The following is a 15,577-nucleotide window of genomic DNA, read 5'->3' as shown; positions in this document are numbered from 1 at the left end:
TGCTGTAGACCCGCGATTGTACACACATGTAGTTCTCTCAAACATGAATGTAGCATGGTATAGGAACACGTCTCTGGACATTAACACTTCTTAACTGACATGGAGGCATATAAACAACATCCAAGATCCTTTCGCCATTATTGAAAATCTACTGTAACAAATGTTATATTTGGGATAATACTTTCTTTGAAAAGTACAGATTCTCATACAGTCTACTGTCTACTATCGGATAAACGATCATTGTAAAAACATAATGCCATAATTCAAATCAAGTTTATTATGTACAAACGGGAAATAATATCATATTTTATATCACAGACACTTATAAGTCATCCATAGTTGTGAAACTATAATTTAAAATATTAACAGCACGAAGAAGTACACACCTCTGACAATTTATGCTAGACCGAGCAGTAATAGAGAGAAATGGCTCAACAGAAGGAGTATGATGTGCAAGATCACAATCTATGTAGACATATAGGACTTGACGGTCATAGCAAAATACACACAGTCACTACGCGTAGGGAAATAAAGGACTTGATTGTCACAGCACAACATATGCAGTCACAATGTGAAAGGGAATTAAAGGATTTGACTGTTGTGAAGGGACATATAGAACTTGACTGTCACAGCACAATACACGCAGTCACTACGCGTAGGGAAATAAAGGACTTGATTGTCACAGCACAACACATGCAGTCACAATGTGAAAGGGAATTAAATGACTTGACTGTTGTGAAGGGACATATAGGACTTGACTGTCACAGCACAATACACGCAGTCACTACGCGTAGGGAAATAAAGGACTTGACTGTCACAGCACAACACATGCAGTCACAATGTGAAAGGGAATTAAATGACTTGACTGTTGTGTAGGGACATATAGGACTTGACTGTCACAGCACAATACACGCAGTCAGTACATGTGGAGAATTAAAGGATTTGACGGTCACTGCACAATGCTAACGGTGACTATCCGCAGAGGACATGTGATTACCCTCCTCTCCACCCAATCCATAAAAACTGGTTGTATGCACATGTGCATCACGTGCATCGTAAGGTTGACTGACGATAGTTGTAAAGGCGCTAGTAGAGAGCTGGCATTAACCCATCTGGCAGGGAGATGCAGGATACAGACGAGCAAATTGTCTCGGACTCATCAATGCTGCGTTGTGTACAGTCATACTTTCAGGATCTCCGACCCCATCGTCCTGTTCGGCTGCATCGTCTTCAGTTGTAGGCTCTGAAACAACAGTAATAATTAAACATCAAAATCCTGGGGGGGGAATTATTTACTCAGGTTACAGTCAAAACTAATACTTCAGAGAGTTCGACTCTTGTGATGAATGGTTGGTTGGGTTGTTGTTTAATGCCGCACTCAGCAATATTCCAGCTACATGATGGCGGTCTGTAAATAATCGAGTCTGAACCAGACAATCCAGTGAGTGACATCATGAGCATCGATCCACGCAATTGGGATTGATGACATTCATCAACCAAGTCAGCGAGCCTGACCATCCGATCCCGTTTGTCGCCTCTTACGACAAGCATAGTCGCTTTTTATGGCAAGCATGGGTTGCTGAAGACCTATTCTACCACGGATCTTCACGGGTTGTGATGAATTGAGAAATAACATGTAAGTGACAGGAAGTGAGCGAGTTGGATTTAGTCCCTCTCCGAACAGCATATCAGTAGGTCGTATAAGGTCAATGTGGGATGAAAGCTCAACTGAACGTAGGTCAAACAATGTTTACACTTTGGCGAAACCATATTCTATTAACAAACCGAGGATCATAGTTGGGAGAATCTGAGAGTGGAACAAACAAACATCAGATCCTGAAAAGATAAGGAACGCCTCTACAAACAAATCGCGACGTTCCAGGCCACTTATTTATAGGAAAAGGGAGATAGAACCACTGGTCGTACATTGGATGTTTACGTACCCCCACGCGAAGTATGATAGTGAATCAGGGGAACCTCATCGTACCGGCACGACAGGATATTGACTAAATAGTGCAAAAAAGTGTTCAGTGAAGCCACGTGAGGCCTGAACGCATTAGGTAAAAGCAATTGTGACAACTTTTGTAAGGAACGTCAACATTTGTTTTCCTCCATAAATAAACTGAAGGACATTACTCCATAAATAAACTGAAGGACATTACTCCATAAATAAACTGAAGGACATTACTCCATAAATAAACTGAAGGACATTACTCCATAAATAAACTGAAGGACATTACTCCGAAAATAAACTGAAGGACATTACTCCATAAATAAAATGAAGGACATTACTCCATAAATTAACTGAAGGACATTACTCCATAAATAAACTGTAGGACATTACTCCATAAATAAACTCAAGGACATTACTCCATAAATTAACTGAAGGACATTACTCCATAAATAAACTGAAGGACATTACTCCGTAAATAAACTGAAGGACATTACTCCATAAATAAACTGAAGGACATTACTCCATAAATAAAGTTAAGGACATTACTCCATAAATTAACTGCCTGGCAAAAGAAAGTATACACCGGTGTTTCATGGTAGCTAAAAATGGGTATCACAGCTGTGTTTAATTTGGACCTAAATTTTGCAGTGTTTCAGAACAGTAACGTGTTTATAACGTTTGTATTTTTTTCGTAAAAAAATCCAATTTTCAAGTGTATACTTTCTTTATCCATACAGTCTATGATTCGTTGATCCTGACATTTCAAATTGATGAGTTCATTGGAAACGGAACCTCTCGGATTAACGAGCTCTTCATGAATATATTTACCAGTGTCATATATTATAATGTACTTTGGACACAGACTGAGGAGGTAGATTAACGGCGCGTCTTCTTCGAATAGATATGATCACACTTCACCATCAACAGATAAAACACGACACTCAACAAATTGGTATGAAATGTACACTATATCCACTCACTAGTTGACCCCGCCCTGTACGGGCTTAGTGTTGGTCCCCGTGGGGAGGACTGCGCCTGTAGGAGCGTTCTGGTATGTTGACAGCAGAGAAACTGGGCCTTGTGGGTTCTGTCTGAAGGGAACAGCTTGGTTCGGCGGAATAGGAATCACTTGTTTTATCTTGACATTTTGCTTTAAAGGAATCAGTCTTCGTACACGAAGGTAGCGGTTGACTTTAGCTTGTGGCACAATCGAGTTTCCATAGGTCACTGGTGCCGGAACCACTGCTGTTTGAATAATTTCTTCTTCCTCCTCCTCCTCAATTTCTGTATGAAGAAATAATTGGTTCCTTTCTATTTAACAATTTTCCATTATCGACAACCATTGCATCAACACTCGTTAGAACCAGGCACATATCGTTATCAGGAGGTAGAGAATTCCTTGATACAAAATAAACTCATATGGTGAACAATGAAGAAAATGCTTCACCTTCATGGGTTTAGAATTACCTTTAAGTGATTCAAGAAGTCTTACCCTTTGATGCAGTTTTAAATTCCTCCTTCTGTCTCGAATATGCTCTCCTAAAATAAGGACCAAAAAATGAAAATTAATATAAGAAATACAATCATGCACATTTTGAGGCTCTTAAAGTGATGATTAAAACTGATGACGATTATATAGTAGACCTCTATTTGACACACAACTATGAAACACGCTGGATGCAAGTTGCAGGTCAGCTGCAGGTCATACATACTCTTGGGAGAAAGGTCGGATGTGCTTTGGAGTCGCCGCTCTGCCAAGAACAAGAGAAATCAGTTAGTGTGTTAGTTTGTAACGCTTCCTTAGGAGGTTATAGTTGACATATAAAAACTAGTTTATTTCATAATTTTATCAGATTTCGTATGTAGATATGTATCTATATCATTTCATCAAATTAGAAAAGGATGACGCAAATACTACTTTTTACTATTTTTTAGTACTTCAACTGAATTATAACAAACGCACATATCACATAGACATTAATTAGGAAATCTGCTCTTGAAAATTATAATTTATATCGATATTTTAACATCCGTGTTTACATTTATTTAAACGATTCAGGTTTCGTGAGTGCCTTATCAGTAAATGAATTGATCTAGCCAAGTTAAACCATTAATACATAATTATGTCAAGTAAACCTCAGTTGAAGGTCAGAGGAAACAAAAGCCGTCAATTTAAACTTGACAGAAACCCAAAATCACAGCCAAATCAAATGGTAGTCAATCTCATAATTACAATATCAACATAGAATATGCTCAAAGCACGAACCTGTTACAGCCACAACCCTCCGACCAGGAACTGGAGCCTGTGCACGGCTTGGCGCAGAATCTGTAGATCATGTAGGCTAGCGCGGCCAACAGCAACAACCCAAGGAGACCAGCTAATGCCCACAGGAATATGTCACCGAACCCTGTGCCCGCCGAATTTGCTCCAGACCCCGCAACAGTGATAAGGCTGTTGAGACCGGCAACGGCGTTAGCGTTTGCATTTGCGTTTGCATTTGCATTTGCATTCGCATCCACCGTAGCAGCGGCGACTGTATTGACAACAACTGTGGTTGGAATCACCGTGGTACAAGCTACAGTTGTCACAATCACGTTGCCCGTGGTGGTGGAAGTCAAGGGTCCCGGTACCTCTCCCAGGTCCGTCACTCGTGTGCTCAGTGTGCTCGTGGTGCCTAGCGGCGGAACGGCTTTAATCAGAGCGGTACCATCGTTGAAGATTTTGATAAAACCATTTTCAACCTCTGTGAAATGGAAGACATTATTGTTCCTGTAGTCTGAGTCCAAGTCTGTGGCCATCAGGATAGTTCCAAGATTCCTGGGTGTGTCACAGTCCATCAAAGTGACACTGTTAGACAAGGGAGGGTTACGTTAATACACACATTATCTCAACAATATGACAATTAAATGTAAGTTCTCGAAACTCCAAAGTTCATTTAGACAATTGACAAAATGTTGCGCTAACGGTAGGTCGACACAGCCAGAGTATCGATAGTAGATCATAAGGATTCGGAGGGACAAGGAAGCTTCTTGGTCTTTTAAAATACACTGCCGATGTTTTTGATACAGATATTATAGGCGTGTTTTGGACCTAAGCTTGCAGTATTTCAGCAACTGTTTTCAGTCTATTAACGTTTGGTAAACGTTTGTAATTGAAGTTCGAAGTGTATACTTTCTTTTGCCCGTCATTTTATATATTAAATCGAGTCTGTATTGTGAATAGATGTATCGTTCCTTTTGACTGCGGCCTTGACTATTAACGTCTTTTGTCTTTTAATATAGTGTAACATAACATCTATTAACGTAACTTCATAATATCGATATTCATAGTTTTATGGATATTGGGAATCTTTATGAGAGAGTTAGTGAGTTTGTTTAGCGCCGCTTTTAACAATATTTCAGTTAAATCGGGTAATTCATCTTAATGCAGGAATAACGTCCCAGGTGATGAAGGTCGAAGACCACTTTGGTGAAACTCTGAGCATGGGTATGGTGCTGACAAACCTAGAACTATAACATGGGTGATTCGAACCCATGATCACAGGTTTCTGACCAATGGGCCACCAGTATTCCTGGGAATTTTGTGACCTAATAGTCACAAAGATCATCGAAAATAAAATGAATTATCCATATTTTTAGACAATATGAAATCTTTTCAGTTCAAGTTAACTAGGGTTTAATTTTAGAGAGCCTGATTATATTATCCTGTGACTTTTTACAGTCTTTTTACTTCCCAATACTGACAACAGTGTTACTTCAATCAATCAATAGTTTATTCGATATGAAGGCCAGAGGCCCATATATAAATAGGAACCGAAAACGATGCCATGATATGCTACGGACAGAATGTATTACTAATGCTACACATAGTCTGGTTTAAGCAGCAACAGGCCGTCTGCACGAAGAATGTCTTAAAGCACCATTACGCTGAATTGGGCATATGTTGTTAATACTGACCATTGTGTCATCTTGAAAAGGTCAATGATATGCATGTAACTCTTTACGTGTGACAATATAGACAGATATTACAGCTCTTACATATACGTGAAACTAGTAACCCTAATATGTACATATATATCATTGTCACACTTTTTCTGACAATTGCTGAAAAATATTGGTCTGCATGCACAGTATCCTCAAGAATACTTGCTACTCATATGACCAACATCAACAATTTGTTTTAAACGTTTCATTTCATATCAACTAAGCAGTTTGTCTTACTGACTACCAATGAACGTATTGTGGTCGCCCACAAGTATCGGTTACCGTAACGGTTTCCTATAGATGATGCAAAAATTTCATCACTTCCAAAACTCAGAACACGTGACAGCCATCTGTCTTGGCGTCATTAGATCGGGACGTACTCCAAATGTACTTTCTCAACAACCTAATTTTCATTTTTCGAAAGCCCCCATCAGTGATTTACGGCAGTAAACATACTTAAATATTACAAGTGAACATAATTTCGTTTCATTTCAAGTATTCTTTTCAGTTTCTCACATTATTGTGATGGTAAACCCAATGTTCAGAACTTCAAATAGTCATGTATATTGCGGCAGTCACACAGCTTTAGACACTGTACTTACGAAAACACGGCCATTGTGAAAGTTGGTGCGTTGTCGTTGATGTCCTCCACGACGATGTTGATGGTGGCGTTGTCTGTACTCCCAGCTCGGTCCTCTACCTGCACCAGTAAGGTCCAGTTCTTCTCCCTCGTGCTAGGGTCAAGGTCAATGATACCAGTGGATGTGATGAACCCGGTGGAAGGGTCAATTGACCACAACCCCTCTTCGTTGCCCCCGATGATGGAGTAGATGTCGGTGTCGCCAAAGTCCTCCTCTGTCAGCAGCCAGCCCGGGTCGATCAGCACCTTACACGGACAGGGGAAACAATAGTATAAACAACGTTTCCATTTCACAATTACCAACTGATTAAACTTTTTCCAGAATAATTAAATTAATAAATATCTGTTTGGTATACATGTAGAAGGGTAAATGAATGTATGATAAATATCAAATCAATTCAAGGTCTGTATGAAATTTTTTAATGTTCTCTGGAAAAGATTATGAAACACATTATATTTTATGGTGTGCAAAAATAAATGTTTTGTAACTTCCTCAAGCCAAGCCATACACCCACCCTTCCATTATGTATAAGTAGCCACTATGCTACGACTTTACCTTACTAACGTTCACTGATTCAATATTGTATTTAACTGCATGTTGGTTTGTTGTTTAACGCCGCACTCAGCAGCAATATTCCAGCGATATGACGGGGGTCTGTAAATAATCGAGTCTGGACCAGGCAATCCAGGAATTGATATCATGACAATCGATCCACGCAATTGGGATCGATGACATGCATCAACCAAGTCAGCGAGCCTGACCACCCGATCCCGTTAGTCGCCCCTTACGACAAGCATAGTCACCTTTTACGGCAAGCATGGGTTGCTGAAGACCTATTCTACCCCGGAATCTTCACGAGTCTTTAACTGCAGGTACCTGGACGAGTCGGGAATCGTGTCCAACGCCACTGTAAAGTATTCAGTTATATCTCAGCGTATCAGTTGAATGTGTGGGGAATTCCTGAAGTGGTGCATTACTGCGAGCATAAGGATGCTGACAAACTAAAAATCTAAATGGGTGAATCTAGAATTCTAACCAACGATAAGAGGATCCTGGATTAAGCGAGGTAATTCTGCCCAACGGGCCAATGGCACGTAGTAGATGCTGGTATCAGTATTACGAATATTAAAGATCAATTTAGAAAAGCAGCACTGGTGGGTATTTAGCGTTTTTATGCTTTGTGCCCTACCCCGCCTTCGTTAACAGTCTTGCTGACATTCTTGGGAAGCAGGACCGGGGGGTCGTTGGCGTCAGTGGTTCGGATAAAGAGGAAGTGTTCAATAGGTTCGCAGAAGCCGTTCTGAGGACGAATCGAGATGTTGAAGTTCTGAGTAGTTGGGGATTCAAAGTCCAACTTCCTTTGTAAAATAAGGCTGTCCAAACCCCGTGTATCTGTAACATATGAAATTGTTAGGCAAGAGCGAAAAGAGCGACATCTTTCGTATTTGATAGAATTTATTGAACCATGAAAGTTCCACATTTGGCTAATATCAATGTACATCAGCAGCATGACGAATCATTGTGATAGAGTAATGCTGTTTGTCTCCGTACATCTGGGAGGAATGTTCAGCACCATGTCATATATATTCCATGGAAAAAAGCCAGTAATTTCCATATTTTTTGGTTTACAGTTAAAGTGACAGTTTAATATTGAAATAAAGAAACAGTAATTGATTACAAGTGGCATGTTTCGTAACTGATCCATGGCATTATCCATTTGACAAGCCTTCATATTGCTTCTTTGTTTATTTGGTTGTTGTTTAACGCCGCACTCAGCAATATTTCAGCTACATGACGGCGGTTGCTTCTTTGCATCGAACCGTGAATATCCGGGGTAGAATAGGTCTTCAGCAACCCATGCTTGCCATAAAAGGCGAGAAAGCTTGTCGCGAGAGGCAACGGGATCGGGTGGTCAGGCTCGTTGAATTGGTTGATTGGTTGCATGTCATCGTATCCCAATTGCGTGGATCGATGCTCATGATGTCAATCACTGCATTGTCTGGTCCAGACTCGATTATTTACAGACCAAAGTCATATAGCTGGAATATTGCTCAGTGGGGTATTAAACAACAAACAAACAAAAAAGCCTCTCACGACATGCGACCATATAGACAAACATTCTTCAGAATGTATACTAACTTTTCACCATGTATATGTGGTATCTATAAATATAACAACACTGTAATAACACTATTAACACTGTGCATATTACCAAAACACACAAGGGAGTTCTTGATACTTAACGAAAAAGAAGGGATGTTGTGTAATATTTTTACAGGTGTATGCATATAGGCGTTCCTCATGTTATAGTCCCGAATATGCCGTTAAAACTAAAGGATCCGGACCAACGAAATGTCGCGTATATTTTTATTAATCACTTTACTTTGATTTTCCTCTTTAAATACAAATAATTACACGTGACTGTACATTGTAGTTGGCCAAGGATATTCTTACTTGTAATGTTGATAAAACTGCGAGCACTCGTAGGAAACGTGTCGAAGTCATACGTGACTATTGGTGTGAGTGGTGTTGTACGTAGGTAGGGAAGAACTATAGCCGACCCCACCAGCGTGTCCTCGCTCAGGCTGATCTCCTTGTTGACGTTAGATATGGTGGGAGGCGTGTTTGGATCTGGAGAGGTAAGATGCAGAACCAGATGTATTGCTTCACATCCTGTCTGAGAACTTAGTACAGAAGAGCTATACCGCGTTATAATGATGACAAGAGGGACGTAACAATGTATAAATTGACGCATTCGTTTTTTGGGAACGTACATGCAGCATTCGTTAGTATTGCAATCACTGAAGTAACACATACATGAAAAACACACACTGAAATACCGTTTTGCATCGTTACTTCTTTAATAGGATTAAACAAAATGTTCTCTTTATGTACTTCCAACTTCTAACTGCCAATCAAAGACTTCATCACAAGCACTGTTCAATATGGAAATTATATAACAGTGATATCTCATGACGGTTCAGAAATCCGTAGTGGAACCAGTACACGTTTAGAATGATCACCGGACACATCATGGGAGTTACATGTTAACGGTAGTTGTGTCAGTACTGTTATACGAGAACTTACTGATTACATTGCAGGTCGCAACGAACGGCCCGATAGCATTTCCGTCGGTATCTCGTGCGTTGATTGTGAAGGAAATAGATGGGTTACAGAACGTCTTCAGCTCTCGTGTTGCTCGAATAGTGCCTGTTGCTGAAACACCAAACAAAACACGTGAAACACGTACACGTAGTCATTCAGAGGATGTTCTACATCATATTTCTTTCCAGACAAAACTTCCGGAGTAGCTGAGGTCATTAGAGAACCATGTGTGTGGTGTTTATTTCCGATTTAATTTATATCAGATACACTAATCTTGTTTCAAATTTCAAAGCGACAAGAAACTATCCTGAAGAATAGTATACTTTTCCCTTTATGTCGAGCAATATTCCATACAAACAAGCATGCGCCTTTTGCGAAGTTTTCAAAGAGCGTCATACCATTCTTGCATAAAAGTGTTCTGATGAGGGTATTCAATTCAGTGTATTTCGTAAGTGTAGGCCATCGGTCCATGACTACATTTGTATTGCAATCTGCGTGATGTCCACTGATCTTATTGTACCGACAATAATGTACTACGAGGTGACATCGCTTGATAAATATCAATAGCTAGATGTTTAATTAATTTACATTTATTTGTAGACTTACGGATATTTAATCTATGGAGTCCACACACAATAAGTTTACTGAATATAGTTCTATTCCAGTTTCACTTTGATCCATTTTGCAAGGTTGCCGTTTGCAAAAATTGCAAAGAAATGATTCCTTATGTCCCATTTTACAGCAACTGGTTTGTGGTATAATTCTATGAATAATACTGTATTGGAAATTAAACATTTTTGTTTTGACACGTTATATCTTTTTCAGTCATGTTAAAGGCAAGATCTAGTATCCATCTTGAACGTATTTTTTGGATATCACATAGTTGTAATTGGGTACCTTATCTAATATATCAAAATTATTCTAAAAAAATTCAAAGCTTCTTGAATGAAATCCCATTCTAATGAATCGAACTCCTTTTCAAAGTCTGAAAGTAATTACACTCCTGGGATTTCCATGCAGGCAGTATTGTCCATAATATTAACTTTACGTTTGGTCGGATACACACTACCCTTTTCAAGAAGACTATGCAAATCATGTTCATAACAAAAATGACTTGAGGATGACACAGTGGTATTCCTTAATTTAGCTAAATACATTCAAAACCATAGTGACACTTTCTAAATTTGACTCACCACTGACCAAAATTATGTTCGATGTAATTCTCTATTTTGACGTGTACCACATGTTTCCGTGTATTTTTCAGAACAATGTTTGATTTGCCTTTGTATGTGTTTGTGCCACTGATGAGGCAGTTATGCTAACCTTTTCGCGAACACTTAGTATTATCACTATTTCATGATCACATGATTCATACTAATATGATTATGATATAGTCGTAATCGTAATTTTCGCTTTTATCGACAGTTTGAGAGTATTTTCAATAGAAACAATGAATGTACTTGATTCGATCTCAAACAGGTCGGAAGGTGGGTCGCTGGTCATTGTGTAGGTCACCGGGTCATTGTCCGGATCCCCAGGATTCCAGATGGACGGCGGACCAATTGCAATAACCTGTCCAGCCGTGGTAGTCTGGGCTGCGATGTTACATGTACCTGGAATGAAGACAACAGTTCATTGTGTGTGCATATTTCTCTCAGTACTATATTAAAAATGAAAATAAAATGGACATATGTTGACGGAGGAATATGTGGATCACAGAAGTCAGGGGAATATCAAAAGATACTACACAAAAAGCGTTTGTCTGTAAAAGTATCGCCCCACCCCTCTCAAAAATATAATTTTAATAATGATCGGTCCTTTAAAATAAATGGCCTACGTACCAACCATTGCGATGTGGTAATGCCAATGGCAAATTGTTTCTTTGTGAGGGCAGTCAGGTTGTTGGTTTTTTAAACTGAATATAATTTCAGTCAAAGACTCAAAACATATCATGAAGAGTGGAGCTATGCTATTGTATTGGGACCCACTATGTCTCAGATTGATGGATAGTTTGTTGTTTGACAAAATATTCCACCTATGTGACGGCGGTTTGTAAATATTCGAGTCTGGAACACAGAGGTGATTAACACCATGATCGAGCATCGATATATACAATTGGGATACGATGACAAGCATCAACGAAATCAGCAAGCCTGGCCACCAATCCCGTTAGTCGCCTCTTACGACAAGCATGGGTTGCCGAACCGACTAATTTTCCGAACATCCATCTACACCCTCATCTACACTTACCAGAGAATATTCCAAATGTGTTAAAAAAGGGAGGTTCATTTGTCCGGATCCTGACATCGATATCAGCCTCCACTCTGTCACCCACTGAGTCCAGACACTCGACCGTGACAGTGTATCGACGTTGTCTTTGGTAGCTCAGCGTTCCCTGGCTCGGGAGGAAGTACAGACAGAAGGCATCTGAGGACATCACATGTACAGTTTTAGTTTAATGCTTGCCGAAGTAATTACCAGACATGCGCCTATTATATTCCTGTATCTATATAGATTCATAGAATTTAAAGCTTTTCTTCCTTATGTATGCCGCTCAGTTAAGAATATCATTTACCCTCATGGACATTTACAACGAGAAATTTGAAGGTGTCATATTTATGCAGTTTGCTTCATGGCTATAGGTTGTGGATATACAATCTCACAATGTCTCACAACGTCCAGACACACGTGACGAGATGTGTTGTGGTGTGGAGTGAACAGAGGTGGGGTAGTGTCGGGTGGTGAAGTTATGGAATGCTATTTTCAATAGAAACAATGAATTTACTTGATTCGATCTCAAACAGGTCGGAAGGTGGGTCGCTGGTCATGGTGTAGGTCACCGGGATGTGGTGTGGTGTGGAGTGAGGAGGTGGAGTAGTGTCGGGTGGTGAAGTTATGGAATGCTATTTTCAATAGAAACAATGAATTTACTTGATTCGATCTCAAACAGGTCGGAAGGTGGGTCGCTGGTCATTGTGTAGGTCACCGGAATGTGTTGTGGTGTGGAGTGAACAGAGGTGGAGTAGTGTCGGGTGTTGAAGTTATGGAATGCTTGGAAAGACGTAAGGTAAACTAAGATGATGAAATGGAAACATAAGTAGCGAGAGAGCGGAGTGAAACAAGAAAATGTTACTTAGTGGCTGGCCGTTGATGTTGTCATATACTTGGAAACAGTTGCTACAGGCGTCGTTGGATGGTGTGACAGACTTCCGAGAGATGGAGTAGGGTCCACCGGAGCCGCCGGTACATGTAATGCACTCCAGCTCGAACTCAGTCGGCTCCTGTTCGTACAGGTTCCGGCTCACAAGGGGCTGATTTTGGATTTTCTTGAGAAAACAAATACACGTAGTCAGACGAGGTGCACAAAACTGAACGAAACATTTACATCTTGTGTGGACAGCTATTACAAATAGCATGCTCATGTTTGCATTCTAGCATTCGGCGTTTCTCTTCAAGAGGAAAAGGGGCGGTCGGGTAGCCTAGTGGTTAAAGCTTTCGCTCGTCACGCTGAAGACCCAGGTTCGATTCCCGACATGGGTACAATGTGTGAAGCCCATTTCTGGTGTCCCCCGCCGTGATGTTGCTGGAATATTGCCAAAAGCGGCGTAAAACCATACTCACTCACTCACTCAAGAGGAAAGAAACAGCTTCACCTCATATTTATTAATGAAAGTTCCTGGTGACATAGTTTTGTCGTTTTGAAATGCTCTTAAAATGCACAATTAGAATCACACAATCCCATAAATTGTTTGAATTTGAAGTCCACAGATATCAGGTGAAAGTACAAAATCAATGATTATTAATAAAAAACACAGTTAGTGTACAAGGAGGAACATTAAAATACATACAATTAGAACGTTTATTGTAACACCTCTACTCATCTGTCTTGACTAATGCGCTATCATCATGCTATGACATACAGCCCCAAACCAGCATAGTTACCGTAATTCAGTCTTTCGAAATGTCCACCGTATGACTAAATGGATTCTACAAATATGTTCAAATCCTTAGCTGTTATATAATTAAGTTCTATCATAAAACCATTTAATTTATCATTCTCTAATATGAAAATGTCTTCATTACTGTCAACAGGAATGTTATTATGTACTAAGGTTGGGCCATTATTCTGTCACTGAAATTCTCTCAAGATCAGTCGTTTGTAAATTATTTAGCTTACCTCCTTGTCCATTGGAAAATTAGCTAGATATATGTTTGGAAGCATTTCAGTCGTTTATGTTAGGTAAGTGTGTATATCTGACATAAAAGTGTCATTAAATACCATAAGGTTACTAGTTTGATAAATAAATACTCCTTCTAATGTCAGTCGACCGCCTCCGTGGTCTAGTGGTAGAGCGTCCGCCCGAAAGCGGGAGGTCCGGGGTACGATCCCCGGCCGCGTCATACCAAAAGACGTTAAAAGATGGTACTTATTGTTACCCTGTCTGGCACTCGGCATTAAGGGGCTAAAACAAGGACTGGTCGGCTGGGAGTCAGCATGCTGTGTCTGAGTGGGGTATTCATGTTAAAGTGCGGTATGGTATCTCAACGCTAGCACTATAAATCGGCCGGAGTCCGGACTAGTACAAGCAGCCACACAAACACACACACGTGCATGCACGTCGCTATATAAGTGCAATAATCTTGGACGCGACGTTAAACCCCATTCCATCTCACCTCACCTCTAATGTCAGTCCAATGTCTGTCACAGTTCTAGTTATTTCATTTAATGAGTGTTCCTTCAAATCGATATGATATCAAACCATTAATAAATTAATCAGTTGGTTGAATTTCGGAGGTTGCGGTAGAATGTTTCAAGTAAAAAATGCGGTTATTGTAGCTATGCGTTCCAAGTGTATGAAGCCGGCGAGTATTATTTCTTGAAATGTTTCCAGCTTACCTCGGTATCTGACAGCCAAGAAGGCCACATAGCGAAGGTGTTAATGACAAACTAGAAACCACATGGTGTCCTATAAAGTAGTTATTCCATTCCAAACACTTTACATTGACTAACATGAACGTCAAGGTAACAATTCAACAACTTTGAAGCAAACACAATATATTACTTATTTCATGATTCTAGAATTATGATTGGATATTTTTTCAAAAATATTAGAATAGAACATAAGTTTATACATGAAGAAATGTGCCATAACATAATACCTAATCATTGCAGTGCCAAGTTTTAAAAGTAACTTCGTTAATTTGTGAAATAAACTTACCAATGTAGTCATAGTCATTGCCAAAGGTAACACCCACAAGAACACAATGAGTATATGACTCCCCATAGTTCCTGGTTAGACTGCACTCAGTAAAATGTTGTTTATAGCAGAAAACCAGGTAAACATCTACATTCTCAGGGCTCCGTGTTTACCGATGTCACATATCAAACGCCATATGTATTCGTGACGTCACTTCCCTTCAATCATTCGTCAGTATATGGGTATTCAGTACAATACGTGTGAATACACGGGGTCGTTAACCCTTTCTACAGTGTTGGAAATAAATATAAAAGTAGATATATTACATTTGTGGTATCATGGTTTTCCCGTGAAAAAATATGTTTAATGTCCATGGCCAATATGTTCGTACATATATCTATGTAGATGGTGAACGTTGTAGTTTGTATGTGTTTTAAAGTAATATATTAAAGCCTAGATTCTGCCAGTGTTCAACAAAGTATTGAACAAATAGAAAGCTGTCTGACAAAACGTTATTGAAGTGGTGTGATAAATAATATCAACAACAATAAACCCTTTACTACCAGCACAGTTGATATACAAAGGCTCTGTGTAGTGGTAACGGTACGATCAACGTAAGCGATCACCAAGTCTATTCATGGATATGTCCCAACCGTTTCTATAGAACAATGAACAGTGAGGAGAGGTCGGTACCG

General features: G+C 39.7%; 1 protein-coding gene across 1 annotated transcript; it reads right to left on the bottom strand.

Annotated features, from left to right (window-relative positions):
• Positions 1–267: 267 nt before the first annotated feature.
• Positions 268–15,110, bottom strand: LOC124139743 (protocadherin Fat 1-like). The gene is made up of 13 exons (XM_046507053.2): positions 14,904–15,110; positions 12,818–13,010; positions 11,935–12,111; positions 11,145–11,297; positions 9,667–9,795; positions 9,034–9,210; positions 7,769–7,971; positions 6,541–6,824; positions 4,221–4,802; positions 3,667–3,705; positions 3,447–3,493; positions 2,935–3,238; positions 268–1,243 (listed from the first exon to the last, which is right to left on the bottom strand). Coding segments are annotated over exons 1-13 (2,355 nt in total). The 5' UTR covers positions 14,970–15,110; the 3' UTR covers positions 268–1,242.
• Between the last annotated feature and the right edge of the window lie 467 nt (positions 15,111–15,577).

The sequence above is a fragment of the Haliotis rufescens genome, unplaced genomic scaffold (genome assembly GCF_023055435.1).
Source record: "Haliotis rufescens isolate VD_foot unplaced genomic scaffold, xgHalRufe1.0.p SCAF_1, whole genome shotgun sequence".
NCBI lineage: Eukaryota > Metazoa > Mollusca > Gastropoda > Lepetellida > Haliotidae > Haliotis > Haliotis rufescens.
The sequence above is the reverse complement of the archived record's forward strand: the minus strand, read 5'-3'. Positions and strand labels throughout refer to the sequence as shown.